General features: G+C 48.2%; 1 protein-coding gene across 7 annotated transcripts; it reads right to left on the reverse strand.

Moving 5' to 3' along the window:
* Positions 1–1,154: 1,154 nt before the first annotated feature.
* Positions 1,155–23,527, reverse strand: PARP16 (poly(ADP-ribose) polymerase family member 16). Of its 7 annotated transcripts, none has more exons than XM_082617868.1 (7): positions 22,687–23,527; positions 11,592–11,729; positions 9,028–9,234; positions 6,089–6,260; positions 4,294–4,435; positions 2,508–2,586; positions 1,155–1,893 (listed from the first exon to the last, which is right to left on the reverse strand). In XM_082617868.1, the coding sequence occupies exons 1-7, from the start codon at positions 22,858–22,860 to the stop codon at positions 1,786–1,788; spliced, it is 1,020 nt and encodes a 339-aa protein (XP_082473994.1). In that variant the 5' UTR covers positions 22,861–23,527; the 3' UTR covers positions 1,155–1,785. The 7 variants fall into 7 exon arrangements, with proteins under 7 accessions (XP_082473994.1, XP_082473993.1, XP_082473997.1 ...); XM_082617867.1 differs by having other exon boundaries at positions 2,508–2,589; XM_082617871.1 differs by lacking the exon at positions 11,592–11,729 and having other exon boundaries at positions 2,508–2,589.
* Positions 23,528–25,141: the final 1,614 nt, after the last annotated feature.

Consider the following 25,141-nt stretch of genomic DNA (forward strand, 5'->3'; position numbering starts at 1 on the left):
ATGATCTCCAACTCAGTAAATCCAATAGAACTTCTCAGGTATAATCTCGATTGTTTGGCAGCATTTGACAGTGCTCACCAAGGCTTTGTTTTTCGCTTCTGTGACACTTTACTGTTCCAGGGTCCCTGGGCATTACTGCTCTGTCTCCCTTGCATGCTCATCTCCTCTGCTGGGCCATTAAAAACAAATAATAACAACAATAATAAGAGCAGCTGAAACAAATCAGCTACTGGCTCTGTGCTGAGCTATTGGAACCATCAGTTCTTTTAATCCTCAAAATAATCCTAAATCCATTCTCCAACCACCAGCCAGAGTGATTTTTCTGCAAACCAAATCTGATATCACTTCCTTGCTTAAAATCTAATGGCTCTCCCCAGCCCACCACTTTTAAGGTCTTTCATGATCTGTTCCCTGCCCACCTTTCCAGCCTCATTTCTCACCACAGCCTCTTCCTATAGGACCCTCCTGCTTTCAGCTTCTCCAGAAAAAGCTTTAGGTCTTTGCGCTGTTCGCACTGCCTGAAATGCTTTTCCTCCACCTCTGAGCCTGACACCAATGTCTCTTTTAGGTTTCAGTTGAACGTCACCTGTCCTGGGAGCCCAGTGGGGCTGAAGAGCATGATGCTTACGAGACTGACACTGAGCCAGGTTCAACCCCCAGCTCTGCCACTTCCTAGCCATGTAACCTTGGGCAACCTATTCAACTCTCTGGGCCTTCACTTTCTTATCTGTTGTGAGGATTAAAGAAATCAGTACATGTAAGGTGCCTTGTAGGCTCCAGGGTGTCACCTCCGTATTTCCTGACCCCAGACCATGTTAAGATTCCTTGCCAAGTAGCTTCCAAAACTCCTTTATGATACCGTATAATGCCAACTTCACTCCTGAGAATGTTTGTCCATCTGCCTACCTTGCTAGACTGTCAGCTCTGTGAGGGCAGGGGCAGTTTGACCTGATTCTGCTCCTATTTCTAGTGCCTGGCACACAGTAGGGGCTCATATTTGCTAAATCAGTAACTATAAATCCAATGCCTACAGATATCCTGGAGATATATACTCTCCAGCAAACGGCCACCTCAAACAAGGAAGGATAAAATTTTTCCCAACAATGAATACACAGCAGCCTCGTGCTGAGGCTGAAAGCAGTCACAAAGGTAACTTGGAAATTAGGAAAATACCTTTATTATTTCTGAAATGCTCCAATATTCAATGTAAAAACCATGATAGTGGCTTTTTCACAACCTCACAAATTATAGAAAAGTTAATTTCCACATTCTTTACAGAAATCTCCCCCCTAAATCAGATAGGGCTCCATGACAGCTGACACGGGGCAGGAAGGGAGGGGCAGAGAATACAGCAGGTAGAACCAGGGCTCTCTGAGCACCCTGAGGCTTTCCTGAACATCTAAAGCCCAGGCTGAGTCCCAGAGACCTGCGGGCCCTGTGAGGGAGGCTCAGCCCACACACATCTGTGGCACACCGAGGCAGGCCTCTATCTCAAAGGCCAGCCGCTCACAGAAGGCCTGCAGTGTGGCACCTGTGGCTAACAGGCCACAATCAAGGCAGGCTCGTGAGAAGGAGAGCAGGAGGCAGGCCTGCAGCTCAAATCCTTCTCTCTAAAACACGGCCAGGAAAGAGGCTGTAGACACTGGCCAAATGGTGCTCTAGGTTTAGAAATTTCCCCTTTTACTCAGCTCACAAAGACGAATTTGTCAAATAGCTACTTTAAAAAAAAAAATCAGAAAACAAACATTTGGTTCCATTTCAGCTGTAATCAGCAGTTTGTAATTTTTAGAAAAAGATGACTTGATTTGCTCTTTGTTTTCTATCGGTTCTCTGACTCCTTCCTTTCTCATCCATGGTTGGGGCGGAGGGGTTACAGCTGTAGCAGAAGGCTGTCTGTTAATGTGAGAAGACTGTGAAAGTGTTTTGCACTCACGTACAAAGGCTGATGGAATTCAAAACAATCCCACCGATTTTTATGGGAAACATGACTGTTCCTCTCGGGTATCTCAAGTCAAAACAAGGCAACCGCCTAGTGATTTATAGTCCCCACTACACATTTCCGCCTTCCAGAAGGCGTGAGAGAAGGGCCAACGTCCGCCAGAAGCAATCGTAAACACCCCACTGACAGCCGGGACACTTTGTTTTTAAATGCAGCCGGACTTTCTCCTTTGGCCCTGGCAAAAAAGACAACTCCCTAAGACTATGTAGGAAGGCGCAGACAGGAAATCTCCCCCAAAACCTAAGAGTGAGGGGCCAGTAGCCTCCGTTGACTAGAGTGTGGCTGAGAGCATCATCAAAGGCAACTGATACATTTATGGCATATAAAAATTGTCCTGTGGTCCCCAACTGGCCCCCAGGCTTGACCTAGCTGGATGTGAGGCCTGGGAGGGACAGAACAAGTTATCGTAAGGCACATGGTTGCGGTGGTCCCCACACCAGGCCCAGAAAGATCATCTCTTCACGCGATTCCAAAAGTGTTGGAAAGCTGAGGAGTTGAGGACACTCACTATGAGCAGCAGCAGCAGATACAGGGATATCATGACCGTGAACCAATGGCTGGAAACCCAGGAGAGTTGGCTTGAAGCCCTGCTTCAGGGGGAAAAAAGAGTTGATGTTGGAACAAAGAGAAAAACATTTTTTTAAAGTGTATGCAACAACTTCCGGCTCAAAGAAGATGAAATGATCAATTTCATCCTCTGAGTGAGCCATGAAAAGAAGCTTTGTGCGTGCTCCTTTGCTCAAAAAATCTGGGGCTGGGCTTCCCTGGTGGCGCAGTGGTTAAGAATCCACCTGCCAATGCAGGGGACACGGGTTCGAGCCCTAGTCTGGGAAGATCCCACATGCCGCGGAGCAACTAAGCCCATGGGCCACAACTACTGAGCCTGTGCTCTAGAACCCGTGAGCCACAGCTACTGAAGCCCACATGCCTGGAGCCCAAGCTCCACAACAAGAGAAGCCACCGCAATGAGAAGCCCGCGCACCATAGCGAATAGTAGCCCCTGCTCGCCACAACTAGAGAAAGCCGCGCACAGCAACAAAGACCCAATGCAGCCAAAAATAAATAATAAATTAATTAATTAAAAAAAAAAATCTGGGGCTATTTGCCCCGGCGCTGACACGCCTTTCACCAGAACATTTTCTAAATGTACAAAGACAGCTATGCAATAAGCTCATCCTGATCTTTTCTTTTATAGCTCCTCTTGTACCTTTTATAACCTGTCTTTTCCTAAGCAAGACTTTGGTATCTAGAAGGATGACCTCACTAAGGGTGTCTGATCAGATGACAGCAGGTGGCAGGGTATTCAGCAAAAGTCTTTTCACTTTCAGACATGCACAGGTATTATTCTGAGCAGGGGAAATCCTCTTCTGCCTGCTGGGAGATGATCTAAACCATCCAAGTGTGTACTAGAGAGACACTCCAGGAAGAAGTGGGAAAGGAATGGAATTTTCAACTTGAAAAAGCCGGATGATTTTAAACCAAAGGATAATGTCCCCCAAACTTAGGAACCCTGTACATATCTCCCAGATTTAAGGAGGGAGGATTTTACTAGATACTGAATTCTGAAGCATAGAATCCACTGGTGTGTACAAGTAGGAGTCAAGAGTATTAACAATAACCCTTTTCCTGTCTTACCTGCTCACCTGCTGCTCATCCCCATGAGAAACTCTACCATGGACCCCCAACAATGTGACAAAATCTCAAAGTGACCCGCAACCCTGGAGAGCCCTGCCATACCCTTGAAAACACAATGCTGAGACGGCATGAGGAATCCACCACTCTCAGGTTCTTAGGAGCTGGAAGGCCTCATCTGCTGTTGGATTCAACACTCTCATTTTAAAGATAAAGATGAAGCATCTCAGGTCCAGAGAGGAGCAGGTGGTGGTTCGACAGCCACCTTGGGAAGTGACCAAGCTGGACGGCACGTAATCCCAGCCAGATCCTGGCACCGCCCTGCCTCTCAATGCAAGCCAATGAGTGGGTTTCAGACTGTGATCAGGAGCCCAAGTGGCGAAGGGGCTTCACAGTTTGGCTTCATTCAGTCCCTCAAGTTATTTATGTTAACGAAGCTCTTCTACACTAGAATGTACAGTCCCTTAGGGCCAGGACCAGACTTTATTCGACCTGTATTCCTCACTTCTTACCCCTTACATAAAGCAGAGTGCTTAATATATTTTATACCTAGCTGAGGTGTAAGGCTGGGGGAGAGGAGCTGCTGATATCTAAGAACCCAATACTATGAATGCAGCCTTTAGCTGTTCTCCTGGACCTCACACAGGGACCATCCTTCTCACCTCTTGCGCTGCTTCTGTGAGTACACCAGCAGGTACTTCACTCGCAGGAGCTGGTTATTGGTGACCACAAAGTACTTTGGAGGGATGTCTCCCCCTTCACTGTGCTTGATCCTCGCTCTCCTGCGATCTATCTCCTTGGAATCTAAATAAGGAGATAAAGCACAACTTTACAGGGGGAAGATACAATAGTAACAGAAACAAACTATGAAAAGAAACGGGTCAAGCACCCTGGTCCTGAGGGTGGAGAAGCCCCGGGAGGCAGAGGAATGGGCTGTGTGTGTACGTGAAGCAGGACTTAAAAATAGGAGAGTCCGGGGCCTCCCTGGTGGCGCAGTGGTTGAGAGTCCGCCTGCCGATGCAGGGGATACGGGTTCGTGCCCCGGTCTGGGAGGATCCCATATGCCGCGGAGCGGCTGGGCCCGTGAGCCATGGCTGCTGAGCCTGCGCGTCCGGAGCCTGTGCTCCGCAACGGGAGAGGCCACAGCAGTGAGAGGCCCGCATACCGCAAAAAGAAAAAAAAAAAAAAAAAAAAAAAAAATAGGAGAGTCCGACAAGCAGACAACCGGGAAGAGGAAAAGGAATAGGAAACTAAAAGGGATACAAGAGGGAAAAAAAAAAAAAACAACTGAGTGGGGAAAGCAGAGGGAAGAAGCAGATTGATGGCCATAACAAAAAAAATAATCTGGGACTAGAAATAAGACTTGATCTAAAACAAACTTTTTAACAGCATTTTAAATTAACCGTTCTGGATTCGAGCTTCTTAGAACACTTATCTTCCACCTTTTGTACCAAGACTTGTTTAAAAAAACAAAACGTTTCCTTTTAGTAACATAAAAAAGCTTTACCAAAAAGAACCAAAACACAACAAAAAAACCCACAAAGGTCAAAGCTTCGTGACAGCAGACGTTGCAAGGTTTTGTCCTAATGTTTAATGTCACGGTTTGCAGACTTCCTAAGAATTACAAAAGCAAATATTCATGCTGTCTGGTTTGGGAGAGTGGCGTCAGACCTGGGCCCATTCCTCAGAATTCCAATTGTTTTCCATTAGAGGCCAGGAACAGACAGTTTTCTCAATTCTCCTTTTCTCAGTGGAACCAACAGGCCAGCTCTGGAGACTAGAATGACAGTTCTATGACTTCTGCCTTTGAGGACAAAACAGCAGGGGTCACGGGGCAAAGATCTAAGGCACATATCAGGAGAGTGGACTGAGGTGGCCCACTATTCATCCACTCCCTAGAGAGCCCAGGATTCACCCCCATGGCCTCAGGTGCCCCTCACATCCTCTGGGGGCTCCAGCACACACCAGAGCAGCCTGGAGGAATAGCGTGTGGATGCAAGTCTTTAGCTTCAGTTTAGCAAATGTTTATTGAATGTCAAGTACGTACCAGACTCCCTGCTGACCCCAGGTGCCCAAGAGTGAATCAGATCCAGTTTCTACCTTCAGTGAGACTGTGCTCTGGCCTCACACACTCATTTTCATCTTCTCCACCCCAAAGCTTTCCTTGAGCACTTGGACCCACCATGATTGCCCCTTCCTCTGAGCTGCTGCTGTGGACCTCATCAGCACCCTCAGCTGGCACTCCCTAAACACTGCCCTGTAGTCAGTGATATCTTTTCCACTGTGTGTTTAGTCCATAAGGAGACTGCTCATTCCCTGAAGGCAGGCCCTGTCCTACATTGTTAACCCAGCCCATCCCTTGGCATGCAATGGGTGCTCCACCCAACAGCTGGGTCAAAGGCAAAAGCCTGACACCCAGAGGCCTGCAGCCCAGGTCTGGGCCAAGTGCTCACTCACCCTTCTTCTTCGTTTGGCACTTGACGTCTGGATGGTCAATGACCTCGCACACGGCCACACAGCTAAGGATGGGGCCCAGGAGGCTGCGCTGCCACCCATGGCCATGGGGGCTATAAATGAGAGCCAGGCTCAAGTCACTGGTGAGGTAGGTCCCTTCCCCGAACAAGGATGTCTGAAATGGCAGAGATCAACAGAAAAGAAACAGGGCTGGGTGAATGCAGAGTTGACACAGCAAGATGACACAGGTCTTTCTTCAACAGAGTTGTTAACACAATCTTCAAGCCTTTTTTTTTTTCCCAGCAAAAGACATAAGATCAAATAATCCTATGACATCGTCATAGGGTTATTACAAAACACATTTCTATCTGACAACAGTTTAACTGATTGTGGATGTGGCTAACTAACCTGGCAAACTAGTAGTCCCAGTGCTTAAGGCTGAGTAAGAAAACCACAGGTATAAGAGTCAAACAGACCCAAGTTTGAATCCTGCCTCTCTCTAACAAGCTAGCAAGTTATATAAACTCTCTGGGTCTCAGTTTCTACATCTACAAAGTGGTGATAACAGTGTCTCCTTCATAAGGTCATGGGCAAGGATTCAACGAGATGATGCACATAAAGCACCACACAGAACACCTGGCACAAGACAGGGGTGGGTATGCCATCGCAGGCTCTTATGTCGTAGTATATCAGTAATTCCTGCTACATGAATGTGTTAAGCATGGTTACACTGACAAGCTTGCAGAAGCAAAGTCATACCCTTATGTACAGGGAGGGGGTAACGCGTGAATGACTAAGGGAAGTAATCTGAGTCATTACTTGGAAAAGAAACGCACCTCTCAGACCAGAAACTGTAACCAAATAAGGCAGGCCTATATGAGGGGCAGGGTAAGTTTTGCTCTTTGTGTTGGTGTTGACCAAGATAATGTCCAAAATTCTAGGAGGCAGGTCCCTGGTGGTGATGCTAATTTGGTGTCCTCCACGAGGAAGCATGCCAGGTGAAAGAGAAGGATCTCAGGTGAAACACCTACAAGCTGAGGCTACAGCAGGCAGAGCAAACACATCCTTTGCCCATGGTAGACATCAATAATCAACCATGATGCCGACATAAAAATATCAATCATGGCACTCATTCATACTGACACAGAATCCTTCTCAGCACAACATTCTAGGTAACTGCTACCAGTGGATAGAATTTGACATGAGCTGTAATCCAGATGCTATTCTTGGGCCACAGTATCAGTACCTTAAGATGATGAATGGCCTCAAACAGCTCACTGAATGTCCTCTACTTGCTAACTGAGAAACATCCCAGTCAGTGGCACCAGGCTTCCACAACTCTAAGCCGATTAAGTGAAGCTTAGGGGAAATGAAACAAGCCTTTCCTTGGCCTTATTACAGTGTCCCCATGTCTCAAAAGTTAACACAGACCTTCTCCAAGGACATGGATGTCCTCTGATCTGACCCCACATCCATTTCTGCTTATGCCTGCCATGTATACACCATTCCTTAGACTCAAGAACCATGAGCAGGAGAGCACAATATCAGGAAACTTGGGGTATCCCTACGAGAAAAACAATCTCAGAGCTTCAACTGGCAGGTAGGCTCCCTCAAGCAAGCCCCTCACTGAAAACCCAGAGGAGGCCAGAAGAGCATCCACTTCACCAAAGGACTATGATGAGATGCTTATAAGCAGCAAACTCCCTCAGGCACTGAAGTGAAGGTTTGGTTACAAGACTGGAATCTGCAGGCAACTTCTCCAGGTGGGCTCTGGTGTGAAGCAGAGGCCCCCTGGATTCCAGTAGCCTGGCCATAATAATAAGCTGAGAGCCAGTGTAAACAAGCCCATCATCCTCGCAAAACCCAACTGTGCTAATCAGCGGCAGCAGTGCTGGAAAAGTCTCTCCAGCCTCGGGGCTGCATCAGCCACGACTGAGCCCACAGCTCGCAGAGCCAGCCCCCCAGACAAGGCAGATGCTGGGATGACTGGGGGAAAGGCTGCAGCCCTCCAGACATCCCAGAGTCACTCTCCATCAGCCTCTAAAAGCAGCCACTGCTTCCTTGGTACTTAAGTACAGGAAGAGCCCTTTGCATACATGAACTGTTTCAATCCTATCAGGGCACCAGCGCGTGGGCAATGGAATCCCATTTTACAGATGAGGACACCAGGGCTCCGAGAGGTTAAGTAAACTTCCCCAGGACGGCAGAGCTGCAAAGATGGTCTTTTTGGCTCTTGTCTGTATTCTTCCTCCTTCGCCTCACTAAGGGACAAAATAAGTGCTGGCAAAGAAGGGGTGGTTGACACTCCTAAAAAAGGAAGGAAAGGTGCTCAAGGAGGGAGCTCCTCTCCTGTTTCCCCAAGGGCTGGCTCTGTTGGCGGGTCCCCTAGACAAGTGCTTCTCAAATTTCAACATGCATATGAATCACCTGGGAGTTAGTTAAATTGTGATTTCTGATCAGGTAGTCTGGGGTGGGCCTGAGATTCCACATGTTCAACAAGCTCCCAGGTGATGTGGATGCCACTGCTCCAGGGATCATGCTGAGGAGGGAGGGCTGGCCACCCACTGGGAACACCTGGTGAGCTGTGAAAGCACACTGGTGCCCGGGCCCCACATTGGTTGGGGATGCGGCCAGGCATTGGGATTTTTAATAGCTCCCCAAGTGATTCTAAATGTGCAGCCAAGGCTGGGAACCATCTTTAACCGATGCTTCTCAAACGTTAATCAGTATAGGAGTCACCTCGAGACCTTGTTAAAATGCAGGTTCTGACTCAGAAGGTCAGGTGGGCCCAGGCTTCTGCCTTTTCACAGGCTCCCGAGCGATGCTGCTGCTGCTGGTCTGCAGACCACACTTTGAGTGGCAAGGCCTTAGTGAGCCTACCCACCCTCACCCCTACCAGCCCTGACACACAGCCCCCCCATGTCAGCAGCCTTGGGCCCCACCTTGTTCAGGTGGCAGTGCAGGCCATTGTGGATGATGGAATGGAAGTTTTCTAGGCGGCTCCCATGGAAGGCGTAGATTAGGTCTCGTTCTCCTTTGGTCTCATAAAATTTGGCGTTGGCTGGGTCGGAGTACTCAATTTCAAACAGGAAGTCCGGCACGGGGACAGGCGTGTGAGGGGCACCAGTCAGCTTTTGGATCTTTTCAAACTTGAAAACATGCAAGAAGTTGAAGTTTTATTTGGGAAGTTGGTTAAATGTGCTGCCAAAATGGCCTCCTAAAGCCTTGGGCTTAACGCCTGTGGGCTCTGCTCATGAGAAGAACTGGCTTCACAGGAATAAAAACATCAGTTGATAAACAAGCTCAGGGCTTATGGCTCAAGGCTGCTTTCCTCTAACAATATTTTTCCCTACAGTAGGCTAACTGAGAAGCATGAATTGCTCCTTCCAACTAAAGATCACTTCTAATTTTCATTACACTTTCACATCTATTTCCTGCATTCCATCTTGACAATAATCTTAGGAGGTAGAAAGGTGTTATGATAAATTACAAAAATGGCCAAAAAATTTTTTCCTCCCATCCCTGTCCATCCACCCCTCTGCAATGCAACTTTGCAGATGGAATTCCACCAAGATTTCATCAGGAGATGGAATCTATTTCTCCACCCCTTAAATCTGGGCTTGGCCATGTGACTTCCCTTGGTAAACATATGGCAAACAGAGACTTGAAAAGAGCTTGCCCTTCCTTGTCTGCTGCTAGGAACCCTTCACAAGCCCTGCTAACCTTCTACAGGATGACAGCGTCGTAGAGGAAGGCCCCAACCACAGCAGCCATCCCGCTGAAGCCCCCCACACACAAGTGAGGCTACCCTGGATCAGCCCCAGGCGAGCCGGCCCCACTAATAAGAACCACCCAGCCAACCCACAGAATCACGAGAAGCAATCAGTGTTGTTTTAAGCCAGTAGATTTGGGGGATGGTTTGTTATGCAATGAAAGTTAACTGATACAGAAGGGTAAGTTCCTTCCTAAAGGGTAATAATCCTCTTCAGGGCAGAGACCACACCATTTCCAAGATTTCCAAACAGTACGTCACAGACCAAAGCCAGTCTGTGTTAAAGTTTTCTCTGGGTTGTGACTACATGACAAAAATAAGGGCAATTTAACAGATATATTTACATTGATGTAAGGTTGCCATGATCCCTTCTTTGGAAGAACTGTCCTTTATTCTGAGGTCAGGACCATCCTTTTTTTTTGTATTAAAATATCCCTTTATAAAATGATACATGGTAGACAATATCCTTATTTGGGCACAATAAAAAGTTGATAATCCTGGGTCCCAACACTCCATATTTTAATGGAACTTCACAGATGGGATTGGGATTTGAACCCAGAGCCTGAGGATTTCCACTACTATAATCAAAAATCAAGAGCAACTGCCTTATCTACTTTACAAATAGCACCCAACTCCAGTAGGCGCTTGATGCCCTTATGAGGAATGAGTAAATGAATGAATAAATCTAAATTTAACAGATGACAAAAGTGAAACCCAGAGATCATCTAGGAGTTAGCAGCCCAGCCCGACCTGAATACAGGTCTCCTGACTCCCACTCCAGGGCTGTTTATGTTATCTTACCATCCAACATGGATGGAGGATGTCCCTAGACACCAGAAACCGAGATGCCAAATTCTATGCCACTTAAGGAGGATTTCTGTCTTTAGCAGGAACTTATAAAACTGAATGCTCTTAAATTAAAACTGATTAAGTGAGGAATAGTACAAACTCCTGCTGCCACTTACAGGAAAGAACACCTGATCAGGGATGTGCCTGTCCTACACCCTGATCCTTGTCATCTCAGTCCGTGCCCACGAGATCGCAGCCAAGCAAGGGAAGCCAAATTATGGAATATCTGGCCTGTGCCAGAGACTATACTGCGGGTGAGATACATTCTATTATAGCTCCCTTCTGAGGTAACTATTAATATTCTCAATTTACAAACGGGGAAAAGAAGACTCAATAACAGATGGGAGTGGGATTTGAACCCAGAGCCTGAGGATTTTCACCACTTCAGGTTCTGCCTCTTTGCTTCCTGACAGCTGGAATGTTTGGTCCACCCTTGTCAGAAGTACCTGGGGTGCTTGTGATACCCAACTTTTACTGAGCCCCTAGCATGTGCCCTTAGGCATTGTTCTAAGTGAGAAAATTCATTTAATTCTCACAGCCAGTTCCCTGATGGAAGTATACTATTATTATCCCCACTTTACAGATGAGGAAACTGAGGTACTGAAATGCACCCAGTAACCAGCTCAAGGTCCCGCTAGTAAGAGGGAGAACACAGCTTTGTAGTGCCAGTGCTCAAGTAACCAGCTAGTAAGAGGGAGAACACAGCTTCGTACTGCCAGTGTACAAGTTCCTGGGCCCCACTCTAGACACAGAATCAGAATTTCTGGGGACACAAGGTCCAGGAATCTGCATTTTCAATAAGCTTCCCAGGTCATGCTGGTGCACAAAGAGGTCCCAGAGCCCTCCAGGCCCAGGAATCTGTGATCCTATAGACCAAAGTCTCACCTCTGACTTTCCTGCACTGTGGATTGTCAGGACCTTTGAGGATAAAATCCAGCTCACCAGGTCCCAGGCCCATGTGTCTTTGTCTCCTGAGGACTGGAGAAGTTCTTTCAGGTTGGGTAACTTAGTGGCATCTGCAAGCTGAAGTGAGGAAAACCTCCGTTAGCAAGGATCCTGGACAAAATGATAGTAACCCCAGGTGCCCTCTAGTGGTAAGGCAGGCGACCTGCACTTCTTTCATGTTCCAAGGAATTTCTTCAGGGGGAAATGCAACAGGTCTACGATCCCTTTCCAAATACTGCCCAACTCCAAATGTTCTGAACACTGAAAGGTTATCTGTAACTCAACTGGTACAAAACCTAACCTGAGCTGATGTGAGGTGCGTTTAATCTTAATTATCCCACTTTGTGTTACTACTGATGAGATGCATTTTGCTGCAGGACTATTAATACCTGATTATGGGATGCACCCCGCTGGAGGTGTTACCAAATACATGGTATATACACATATGGGTAAAGGGTTACAAAGCCTTTTCCCTTCAGCATGAGTTAATCTTCTGTTAACCTGTTCCCCTGGAGACCAGACAAAGGTAATATAGCAACTACATACAGAACCAGGCAACGCTGCTTTTGGTAAAGATGACCCAGAACAGTAACTGCATCTGGACTGGAGGAAACTGAGTGGGGAATCCATGGTTTTGGGTCTCCCTGAGTGTGGTGACTTTTTGTGAGGACACTGGCAGCTATGTCTATGGTGTTCTTACGAGAGGGACCAGCCTCCATGGAACATGGGGCTTCACTAGACCAGTGCAATTCCTGCAGCCACCCAACGTGAATCTCATCTCCTTACACCTGAACTGTCCCTCTCGGGGGTAAGACTAGCTCCTGGACCTCTATGTGGACTATAGCAAGGACTTCTGCAGAAATGGAATGCCCTCCTGTGAGCTGTGATCCATCCCAGAGCCTTCTGATTTAGGTTAGTACCTGGTGTGGCCTGTGACAGGTGTCTTGAGGTGGACAATACTGCCTTTGTAAAATCAGGCAGAATCAATTCCGAAACAGATTTGGTGCCAGGATTTCTGATAAGGGACTGTGGACCTGGACTAGCAGAGAGCTACAAGGTATCTGTAGCTTTTGCTCAGAAATTAAAACTGACTAGAAGCCAGATCTCTCCAGCATGGCATTTAAAACACCACTGCAGACTGGTGCCATCTGTGAACACACCTCCTCCAAGCTTTGCTCACTCAGTCCCCTGGAGCGCCCCTTCCCCACCTCTACCAACCCAGGCACCCCCTCTCCTCCAAAACCCTAAAGCACTCAGCCCCAATACTCTCTTCCCAGAATGGCCAGGACTCGCGGAGACCGAGGACTGTCTTATGTTTTTCTAGTTCTCCTGTTTCCTGGATGTAGAAGAAAGAGCAGACAGATCTCAGATTGAATCCCTGCTCCTTAGGCAAAGCACTAGACCTGGCTGAGCCTCGATCTCTCTAACACGGGAACCCCACTATCTCCATGTGGATTGTCAGGAAGATTAAAGAAGGTAACAGAATCTCAGGGTCTGGTCTATACAGTGTATGTCCATTTCTGTTCTTTTCTGTATTTCTCCCTGGACAACACATACCTTTCCTAGGGATGTAGTTGGTACTTCATGAATACCAGTAGCTTTTCCCCCTGTTTCTAGATAGTTCACTGTTGCCAACCTTGGGGGGTTTATTTCTTAACCCTGTAGTTGAAAATCAGAAACCTTTCAGGGCTGCTTTATTCCTGTCTCTATTTATAAAGATTCAATCAATAGCCTCAGGCTTCTGAAAAAACTCTCTCTACATGCCTTGCAGGCCATCCATGAGGATCCAATTTAAAAACATGGATGTGAAAAATGGGCAGAAGAACAAAATAGACATTTCTCCAAAGAAGATATACAGACAGCCAACAAACACATGAAAGAATGCTCAACATCACTAATTATTAGAGAAATGCAAATCAAAACCACAATGAGGTATCACCTCACACCAGTCAGAATGGCCATCATCAAAAAATCTACAAACAATAAATGCTGGAGAGGGTGTGGAGAAAAGGGAACACTCTTGCACTGTTGGTGGGAATGTAAATTGATACAGCGACTATGGAGAACAGTATGGAGGTTCCTTAAAAAACTAAAAATAGAACTACCATATGACCCAGCAATCCCACTACTGGGCAGATACCCTGAGAAAACCATAATTCAAGAAGAGTCATGTACCACAATGTTCCTTGCAGCTCTATTTACAATAGCCAGGACATGGAAGCAACCTAGGTGTCCATCAACAGATGAATGGGTACAGAAGATGTGGCACATATATACAATGGAATATTACTCAGCCATAAAAAGAAATGAAATTGAGTTATTTGTAGTGAGGTGGATGGACCTAGAGTCTGTCATACAGAGTGAAGTAAGTCAGAAAGAGAAGAACAAATACCGTATGCTAACACATATATATGGAATCTAAAAAAAAAAAAATGATTGTGAAGAACCTAGGGGTAGTACATGAATAAAGACGCGGACATAGAAAATGGACTTGAGGATAAGGGAAGGGGGAAGGGTAAGCTGGGACGAAGTGAGAGAGTGGCATGGACATATATACACTACCAAATGTAAAACAGATAGCTAGTGGAAAGCAGCTGCATAGCACAGGGAGGTCAGCTCGGTGCTTTGTGACCACCTAGAGGGGTGGGGTAGGGAGGGTGGGAGGGAGACGCAAGAGGGAGGAGATATGGGGATATATGTATATGTATACCTGATTCACTTTGTTATAAAACAGAAACTAACACACCACTGTAAAGCAGTTATACTCCAATAAAGATGTTATAAATAAATAAATAAATAAAAACATAGATGTGTAGATGCTCCATAAGTGTTGATGCTACACAGCAGGGAGGCAGAAAGGTAAATAATTATGACTTAAAACTATTCACTGTCATAACAAGGACGGATACAAACTACAAAAGGGACCAGGCAGGACTCCTGTTGGGTAGGCGCTTTGAGAAAAGGGGGTGGTCAGGAAAGTCTTCAAAGGGGAGGTGCTGTGTGATCGGGTTGGACAGGCAAAGGCACAGAAGCATGGAAGTGCAGCATGTAGTCAGGGATGTGGGTGGCAATGAGGGAGGTTAACTGTGCGAGCTCTCCTCCTGGGCGGCCCAGGTCCAAACCTGGGCTCTTACACCCCTTACTAGCTGTGTGACTTGGGTGAGTTAACCTCCGGTGTCTCAGTTTTCTCAAACATATAATTGGGACAATATGAGCCACTTCACAGGATGCCAGTGAAGGTTAACCAAGTTACACTAGTGCAGTGCTTAGAGCAACAGGAAGGTATTAAGTTAGCGGGACGGCCGTGATTGTTGTCTTCATTAACTGCAAACAGTTCGGTGTGCCTGGAGCCTAGAGTATGGGGGAGGGGTTGCCAGGAGGAACAGGAGTGAGGTGACTTGAGATCAGCCAGTGAAGGGCCTTGTATCCCCCTTGGGGACTCTGGCCTTTATTCTGTAGGCAACATGGAGCCACTGAGGGTACCTGAAGATGCATTCCGAATGACATACCCTCAGGCACACCTCGGCCTCCCCTGTCCCTCTTTTCTACTCCTGGTCCACACCTGTTATGCCAGAGCCAGAGCAGTCTTCTCTCCCATTGGGATTACCACTGGGATTACCATTTCCATCACTGCTCTCAAATCCCACCTGTGAGCTGCAGCCTTTGCCAACGGTCCAGATCAAGGCACAGGGGGCCTCACAAAAGGACCGTCAGTTAACCCAGGCCCCTTTCAGGGGTTCAGTCTGTGGAAGTAGGAGAGAACTCTCCCAACTCTGAGCTGGGCCCAGGCCTCTTCCAGGGCTCAGGCCCTCAGACACACTGCTGCCTGCCCACTGCTGCCTGTGTGTCCTGCAGGGCTGCCCTCGTTGTCCCCACTCTTAACCCCTCAGCTGACCTCCCTGATGTCCCGTTTCACTTTTCAAGCGACTCTGAAAAATCAATCTGCTACAAAAAGTTAACAGGATTCTTCCTCTTGTGACCAAACCTGTCTGTATTTGAGCAGGGCTTTCTGAGGACCAGGTAGAGACAGTATTTTATCTGGCAACCAGCGTGTAGTCAGGGACGTGGATGGCAATGAGGGAGGTTAACTGTGCGAGCCCTCCTCCCAGGCAGCCAGATAACATACAGCCTGCTCAGTTAAATTTGAATTTCAGATAAACAACAATATTTTTTTAAATATAATATAACCCATGCAATATTTGGGGCATACCTGTGCTAAAAAAATTATTTGTTGGTTCTCTGAAGTTCAAGTTTGTATTTCGGTCTATATTTTTTAATCTGCTAAATCCAGCAACCCTCCCCTTAACAAGGCCCTTCAGAATCTGGGCTGGCCTCTGCCTAAGAGAACCTCTTGCCACCGGCTTCCCACCTGCTCCCCCCATGTTGTTCCTCAGCTGCCCTATGTCTCTCCTCCCCTGTGCTTCTGCAGCTGCCCAGCATGACATTCAGTCTTCAAAGCCAGCCTAAAGTCACCTGCCCTGTCCCTGACCCCCCATGACCTCTGTGCTCCCCTTGTGCTCAGTGCAGAATCCCAGGTTGGTCCTTGACTCTCTGGGACCATCTCAAATCTGCTTAAGACAAACGCTTCCTGAGGGCCAACCACATCTTACGTATCCTGGAGTCCCAGAGGCCAGCCTGCAGCCTGACATGAAGTTCAGAATGAGATAGTAATAGCTACGATTTGTTGAGGCCTTATCATGTGCCAGGCACTGGGCTAAATGCTGTGCATGTCTCGTCTCATTTTATCCTCACAACAGCCTAGCTTAAAGATGATCATCAGAGACATGCAAATCAAAACCACAATGAGGTATCACCTCACACGTGTCAGAAGGGCTATCTACCTACCTACCCACCTACCACTCCTAGGTATATATCTGAAGAAAAGGAAAACACTAATTTGAGAAGACACATGCGCCCCAACGTTCATAGCAGCATTATTTACAATAGCCAAGATATGGAAGCAACCTAAGTGTCCATCAGCAGATGAATGGATAAAGAAGATACGTGTTTGTGTGTGTGTGCGTATACACACACACATGCACACACGCACACTATGGAATACTACTCAGCCATAAAAAAGAATGAAAATTTGCCATTTGCAACAACATGGATGGACTTGGAGGGTATTATGCTAAGTGAAATAAGTCCAACAGAGAAAGACAAATGATATCACTTATATGAGGAATCTAAAAAATAAAACTAGTGAATATAACAAAACAGCAACAGACTCACAGATATAAAGAACTAGTGGTTATCAGTGGGAAGAAGGAATGGGGGGCAGGAGAGAGGTACGGGATTAGGAGGTACAAACTACTATGTACAAACTAGACAAGCTACAAGGATATGTTGTACAGTGCAGGGAATATAGCCAATATTTTATAATAATTATAAATGGAGTATAACCTTTAAAAATTGTGAATCACTGTTATACACCTGAAACCTATATAATACTGTAAATCAACTAAACCTCAATAAAAGAATTTTTTTTTATTTTAAAACATAAATACATACATACATACAAGTGAGGAAACTAAGGCTTAGAAAGGTTAAGTACTTTGCCTAGGGTCACACAGCTATTCATTGGCAAGGCAGAGACATGAAGCCAGGTGGCCTGACTCCAGAGTCCATTCTCTGTGATGCTCTCCTACCAAATCAATGGAGAAATTTAGTAATTGACTGAATATTTTAGCCCCAAAGAGCCAATCCAAGTAGGACTTTAAGAGGCTACTTGGGAAGCTTTAGGTATGTTTCCTGAATAACACAACCAAGACTGCTACTGGGTATGCTTAAGCCCTGTCAAACGTAGGGAGAAAGATGTATGTCATGAGTAGTATGGGGCAAGGTCAGGAGACAGAAAACCCTCCATCTAGACAAGGGTTATGAACCACAGTTGGTGACAGTGGAAGGCATTTATCAACAACTGGCTTGAGGAGAAAGTGTGCAGGAGGAAGGCAGGCGTTTCTGGGGGCTGGGGGGCAGGCAAAGGGAAAGGTTTTCAGAGCAAGTAGGATGGGAGTGGGGCCTGGAGTGAGGGGGAGGAATTTGAGAAAGAGCATTCCCAGTGGGAAAGAACATGGCGAGGAGGCAGAGAAGGAAACAGTGCCTGTCCCAAAAGGTGGTCCAGGGCTCAAATGTCCCTAGGGCCAGAGAGGTGATGAAAACGAGTAAGGGGTTATCCAGGAAACAGTAGTAAGGACTGGGTTGAACTGGAGACCCCTGACCTAGCAAAGGGTCCAGCCACCAACCCCCCAGCTCCAGCTGCTTTCTGCCCAAGGGCGACCTCTACCCAGGCTATGGAGCCTCAGATTTTTTTTTCTTTTTAAAAGAAATCAGTAAGCTGCATTTTTTTTTTTTTTTTTTTTTTTGGCCACACCTGAAAGCTTGCAGGATCTTAGTTCCCTGATGGACCAGGGATGGAACCCATGTCCCCTGCAGAGGAAGGGTGCAGTCCTAACCACTGGACCACCAGGGAATTCCCCCCACACACACACTTTTTTTTTTTTAATTTCCGAATTTCTAAAAGACCAGAGGACAAACAAAATCTGTCATCCCACAGGCCACATTTCTGCAGCCTCTGCTCTGAGGAATAAGGAAGGATTCAGTTGGAGAAGTGGCTGAGGGAGGCTGGGCCAGTCCTGAATGTTGGGCAGTGCTGGGCAGTCACAGGGGTTTGAGAAAGGAAGTCTCAGGAAAGAGGTGGTCTGGGTGACTGAGAAGCCAAGGGCAGGGAACCAGCAGGGGGTGAGCAGAGGAGAGAGAGGACCAGTGACCTTAGAAGGAGACAATTCAATCTCCTTGCTTTGAGTCAGGAGGCAGCAGGATGGCCCAGTGAACACTCTGTGACCGTGCAGATCACAATCTCCTGGGGAGGCGGCCCAAGAATCTATGGTTACAGAAGTTGCCACAAGTGATGCTTACCACCAGGAAAAGGTGGGGATACTCAGGTTTAGGTGTTAAGCAATGTTGTCCTAGAAGGGCTGGCAGCAGGAAAGAACATCTGGAAAAAATCCTTGTCTAGGAAGATGCCAAAGGCCATAGTTACTAGTTGTGGGTGGAGGTGCTGGAAGGAAATGAACCAAAGGTATAACCAAGGTCACCAGCCTCAGGGACCTGACAAACAGAGTGACACCTGGAAGTGGGGTGGGCAGGATGGGTGGAGGTGGTGGGCCGCTGAGATGAAGGTGGGAAAGATGGACTGCACAGTTACATACAGGTACACCTTGCTTTGCATAAACCTAAGGTATGAAAATCCAGATTTACTAAAACAGATTGGGGGTGAAAGTCTACAAGAGTCCGCTTCGTAAAAAGAGTCATCAGGGGGCTTCCCTGGTGGCGCAGTGGTTGAGAATATGCCTGCTAATGCAGGGGACACGGGTTCAAGCCCTGGTCTGGGAGGATCCCACATGCCGTGGAGCAACTAGGCCCGTGAGCCACAACTACTGAGCCTGCGCGTCTGGAGCCTGTGCTCCGCAACAAGAGAGGTCGCGATAGTAAGAGGCCCGTGCACAGCGATGAAGAGTGGCCCCCGCTTGCCACAACTAGGGAAAGCCCTTGCACAGAAACAAAGACCTAACACAGCAAAAATAAATAAATAAATTACTAAGCTCCTACCCCCAACATCTTCTTAAAAAAAAAAAAAAAAAAGAGTCATCAGGGGAACCCTTTAAAGGGGTGGGGTGGTTCTCTACCCTGACTACACACCAGCATCACCTGGAGCTGGAGGATGTCTGCCACCAGCACATATACTGATTACCTGATGGTGACAGAGATGATAATAGAACCTACATCGCTGAGTTGTTAGGAGGGTTAAACAAGTTACACGTAGTCCTCCTGAGAACAGAACTAAAAAGGTAATTTGAGAGGGACTTCCCTGGTGGCACAGTGGTTAAGAATACTGCCAATGCAGGGGAAACGGGTTCCAGCCCTGGTCCAGGAAGATCCCACATGCCGCAGAGCAACTAAGCCCACATGCCACAACTACTGAGCCTGCACTCTAGAGCCTGCGAGCCACAACTATTGAGCCCATGTGCCACAACTACTGAAGCCCGCACACCTAGAGCCCGTGCTCTGCAACAAGAGAAGCCACCGCAATGCGAAGCCCGTGCACCGCAACAAAGAGTAGCCACCGCTCGCCGCAAATAAAAATAAAGCCCGCGCGCAGCAATGAAGACCCAACGCGGCCATAAATAAATAATAAATAAATTTATTTTTTAAAAAAGTTAACCTTTGAGTCAGAGAGACACAGGTTAGATGCTAAGTTCTGGGCAGCTTTTCTTTAACTCATGTAACATGTGGCAAAACGAAACCTAAAGCGTGTTTATCTAAGAATGTGCATGCCCCCAGAGGTCGCGCCCGGTCCTGCCTGGTGGGGGTCTCTCCTCAGAAAGAGCTCCTGAAAGCCATGCCTAACAGAAAGCCAAGAATCTGCATGGCCTGGGCTAATTTCCCTAACACCAGTGCCCAATAAGGATTACAGCAACAGGGTGGGATGGTAAGAATCTGTCCGTGTTTCTCCAGTGGCCCCCAAGAGAAAGAGTGCATTGTCTAAAACTGTCCCCAAAGGGAGCCCCATGTGCAGGACAGTCTGTCTCTACCGAGGAGGTGGCTATTTGGGGCTACCCATATTGCCAATGGTCTCCAAAGGGATTACAGGTATGGGACGAAGCGTATGCCTCAAACCGAGAGCACTGATACCTATGGGGAGGGATATGGGACAGGGTGAGCTCTATCAGGGGAGCTTATAGTTTATCACTTGCTTTTTTTTTTTTTTTTTTGCGGTACACGGGCCTCTCACTGTTGTGGCCTCTCCCGCTGCGGAGCACAGGCTCCGGACGTGCAGGCTCAGCGGCCATGGCTCATGGGCCCAGCCGCTCCGCGGCATGTGGGATCTTCCCGGACTGGGGCACGAACCCGCATCCCCTGCATTGGCAGGCGGACTCTCAACCACTGCGCCACCAGGGAAGCCCATCACTTGCTTTTTTTATAACAAGAATATAATCAAACATTACTTGTGTAATTAAAACGAAATTTTTAAAAGGCATGAATAAATCAAAGCAATTCCAAAGATCCCTTTGTATTTATCCCATAGTCATCAAAGTAACCCGATTCTGTTCCAGCAGAGAGAGAACACACTGAGCATTCTAATCCATTTGGATGTTTCTTGGCAAAAATTAATAAAGTGCATTGTGAGGCATCATCTCTGGTGAGTTTGGTCCCTCTGACCCCCAATCTCTCCTCCTCTCTCTACTCCTCCTGAACAGATCTCTCTGTCACCCTGCCACCACAAGGGTCTTTCAGAAATGCATCCTGGATGTCACCAATGACCTCCCAGCCCAAAGATAAAGTCTACACATCTGGGCAGGACATGCCCAGTCCTGCTTGCTCCAGTTGGCCTCATCTCTTTCTGTTCCCCATGAAAGCCACACTAAAGTACAGACTTATCCTTCCTGGTGAGGTCCTGGCTTTCTGCCCATCCTGCTACTCCTCCTGGAATACCCCTTTCCTCCTCTCTGCTCCTCGAAATCCTCCATGTCCCTGGGGACTCAGCAGGGCATCATAACCGCCCCTGGTTAGTGCTCCCTGATTCCAGCCTACTGCCAAGGCCTGGAGTCCTGCTCTGGGCTTCCATGTTGTATATATAGGACTTACCCCATAGTATAGCTGAGCAGGCTGTTAACCTCTCCTTGAGTCTTTAATTCTGTATTCTCAGCACCTGGCCCACAATAGGACCTCCATAAATATCCACTGACAAAACTGAAGAAAGTTTCATCCCCAACACTCTGATATCACAAACTCACAAAATTAAATATCTGAATTTGCAGAACAAACCATGGGGGAAGTCAATCTGCTTGCCTCTTTCTCCAAACTCCCACTCCCTGTACCCGAAACCCCTGTGCACTGTGGTCAAGACCTGAGGTGCCCTCAACACATCCCCAGCCTAAGCTGCAATGGACCCAGGTAGGGGACAGGAGGCTGGGCCTTTGTCCCTTGACCACCTGGGAGCGATAGCAAAGAGGGTCACCCAATACTGAACACCTCATCGGAGATAATTTTAAACATCTGTTGATTCTAAACATGATCAACATTCTGTTAATGTGGTTCATAACATTAAGAGATTTTCTAATGTTGAACTAATTTTGTATTCCTGGGATAAACCCAACCTATTAATAAGGAATTATTCTTCTTATATATTGCTAGTTTCAGGATCCTAATATTTTATAGAGGATTTCTATATTTATACTCTTGAGTGACACTGGCCTATAATTTTCTTTTCTTGTATCATTCTTATTAGATTTAGTGTCAAGATTACAGTACCCTATTTTTCAATACGCTGGAAGAATTGTGTAAAACTGGATTTACTTATTCCCTCAGTGATTGGTAGGACTCACCAATGAAACTGGGTAGGCCTGGAGTTTTCTCTGAGGGAAAAATCTTTGACTACTAATTCAATGTCTTTAATGATTATAAGCTTTTGACTTTGTATTTCTTACAGAATCAATTTTGGCAAGTTATATTTTTCTAGGTAATTTCAAACCTTTGGATTACAAAGATAACTAATATCTGGAATGCTGACCCTCAGGTGAGCTCTGCAAGAAATTAAGTGCCTCCTGAATCATCACAGAAATAACAGCTCACATGTGTACTGTACATATGTTATAACTTATAAAAGTACTGGCCATATATTACCTCATCTGAAGATGAGGTCCGGGTGGCTTTGGTGACTTATGGCGTCTCATTATTTGCAAAGGGATAGATAACTTCCTATTTAGCAGAACCAGCTGATTCAGATCAACACCCTAAGCCACACTAGGAAATGTTGTGGAGGCCTATGCAACTGTTGAATTCCTCACTTCACCCCTGGGAGTCACTTGGGAGCGTGAAGGTTGTCGGGAGTGTTCTTAGCTCCTGGAAACAAACCTTCCCCAAGGCCAGGCTAGGAATGTTAAGTCCGGGGGCTGGCACCATCACTAACAGGAGTTCCACAGACAACGTGCCCTGAGAAGCAGTGGACAGCACAGGGGAAAAGTACACTCACCAGGGCCTCAAAGTCCTTGCAGTCGTGGCGGGCATAGGATGCGGGGAAGGGCCGCAGTACAGAGTCGCGCTTGTAGCTCTGCAGGGCCGAGGCGAAGAAGCTGCAGCGGAGGTCGGCAGCCAGCACGTCACGGCCCGCCGCCTCCCTGACGGTCGCCCAGCTTGCGGGCTGCATCCCGGGTCGCGGCGCGTTGCCGGGAGAGACGCGCCGGGCGGGGGCCAGGGCCGAGCCTGCGGTCAGCCGAGGGGCTGGGTCCGGGGACAGTGGGCCGGAGTCCCTAGGCCTGGGGTGAGTTACGCAGAGGGGTGAGATGACAGGGGTGAGAACGTGGTGACAAGTGTCTTCTGCGGGGGCCGGGCCGCTCGCCGCCCAGGGAGACGGGCCAGGGAGGAGAGGGATCCGGCCGGGACCGCGCGCGGGTCACAGGGGGGGTGGGCCTGGGGATAATGGAGCCTGACGGACGGGGGATCCCAGGCCTGGGGGAGGGGCTATGACATGGGGTGAGACGACAACGTACTGACACGTGTCCTCTGAAGAGGCCTGGGGTGGGGGGGTCACCCCCAGCGGGGACTGCGGGCCGAGCCCCCTCCCCACGCCCGGCGAGGCTCAGGCGCTGCACCGGCCTTCCTGCCCCGCCTCCGACAGGCGCCGCCGAAGCCCCAACGTTCGCCTGGCTGCCCTCGGCGCTGCCTGCGTTCCGCCAGCCGTGCGCGTCCACTGGCCGCGCGCCGCCCGCCGGATGGACTCCCGCGCCCCATCGCGCGCCCAGGCCTACCTGCCCTCCCGACCGCGGCTGCAGCTCCGCCCAGCCCAGCGAGGGCCCGCCCCTTCCCGCGCCCGCCTCCACCCCTCCCTGGTGCAGGGTATGTCCGCCCGACTGGGTGAGTGTCCCCCAGCTGCCAGGTGTGCGGCCCCGGCTGAGTCGCCCATGCTGCTGCGGGCCATCCTCACTGAAGCCCCGAGTAGAAAATGACCCAGGCCCCCTTTTGACCCACCCTTGGACTTGCCTTTGTCCCAGCTCCGCGGGCTGAGCCTGCTTGTCTCGCCTGGGGAATTGCTACTACCTACTGCCTCCCTCTTGAATCATTTCCCTCCAAGACGGGCCGTGCAGAAGGAGCCATTTAACACCCAGGGCAACTGAGTCTCAGACTGCTGGCATGATTGCCCAAGGTTGCACAGCCAAACAGGGTAAATCTGGGATTCTGAAAACTAAAAGACCTTTCCTCTGCCTTTCAGCCTCCAGAATTCTCTGCATTGCTAAAGTCTCTGGCCTCTCACAAGACATGCCAAGATCCTCCTTTGGGGCCCTGCATGAAAGGGAGCCTGAGGAGACAAGTAATGGGGGAGGGCAGAGGGGAGATTGACCCAACTCTGCAGGAGAGAAGGGACAAGACTCCCATGCCCTCTGCCCATTAGAGAAAACCCCACATTTTGGCCTCATGGTCACATGGAAATCTAAGCACAGGTCATCACTAATTCCTACACCAAGAAGCCCCTCAGCACCCTACCCACACCTCCACACTCCAGCATCCTCTGAGGGAGGAACTTCTCCACCTTCTGCATCCAGGCTGAGCAGGACCCTGAGCTCAGAGCAGAGGTCCTTGCTGTTGGATTGTAGGTATGACTTTGGGAGCAAGAGCGAGACCAGACCCCAGCCACCACAGGGCTTCCCAGGCCGGGGAATGAGTGCTGGCTGCTCCCAGGAGTCTGCATCAAACCTCTGGTTGCTGTGAGGCCTGTACTGCTCCAGGAGCACCAAAAAGTGTCTGAGAGCCTTATGGCCTCAGAAAAGGCCCTTAGTGCCCCCAAAGTCCTGGGAGCCTCATGGGACCCAGGAGTTCTAACACGGCTGCTGAAGCTCAGGCCCAGAAAGAGCCTGCAGCAGGGGGGCAGGTGACCTGGGAACCATCCCTCCTTCCTCCTCTTCTTCACTGTGGGCTCTTAGGCAGGGCTGATGCCAAAAGCTCAGCTTCTCTGTACACCAGGGCTGAATTGAATCTCGGAGACGGAGTTTTGGGTGAAGTGGAAAAGAATAGCTTTATTGGTTTCCCAGGCAAAGGGGGCCACAACGGGCTAATGCCTTCAAAACCATGCGTCCCCCCACTTGGAGAAGATAGTGAGAAGTTTTATAGTAATTGTTCAGTGAGGGCGTGATCAGCTTGTGGACATTCTTCTGATGGGTTGGTGGTGAGGTAAGTAGGAGTGATCTCAGAGAGGCAGCAGTGAGTGTTGGCGTGAAGCAAGATGTTAATTCCCTGCCCAGGAATTGAACCTGGGTAGCCTGGATAAAAACCAGGAATCCTAGCTACCACACGCCCTGGCTTTTGCCCCCAGTGAAAAATGCATTTCTCACAGAGGCAAAAACTGTAAAAACAGGTACAATGTTTATTATTAGAGACATAGCACAACAACAAGTGGGAGAGCACACAGAGTAACAGTTTGTTTCATTAAGATA

This window comes from Mesoplodon mirus, assembly GCF_964341445.2.
Source record: "Mesoplodon mirus genome assembly, chromosome: 4".
Classification (NCBI taxonomy): Eukaryota; Metazoa; Chordata; class Mammalia; order Artiodactyla; family Ziphiidae; genus Mesoplodon; species Mesoplodon mirus.

Excerpts from the sequence above, each read along its gene's own strand:
- PARP16 (XM_082617867.1), bottom strand. The coding sequence starts at position 22,860 with ATGCAGCCCGCAAGCTGGGCGACCGTCAGGGAGGCGGCGGGCCGTGAC. Across the intron at positions 9,235-11,591 it reads ACAGTGCAGGAAAGTCAGAG|TTTGAAAAGATCCAAAAGCT; the intron begins GTGAGACTTTGG and ends CATGTTTTCAAG. Across the intron at positions 1,894-2,507 it reads ATCTGCTGCTGCTGCTCATA|ACAGCCTTCTGCTACAGCTG; the intron begins GTGAGTGTCCTC and ends TCACATTAACAG.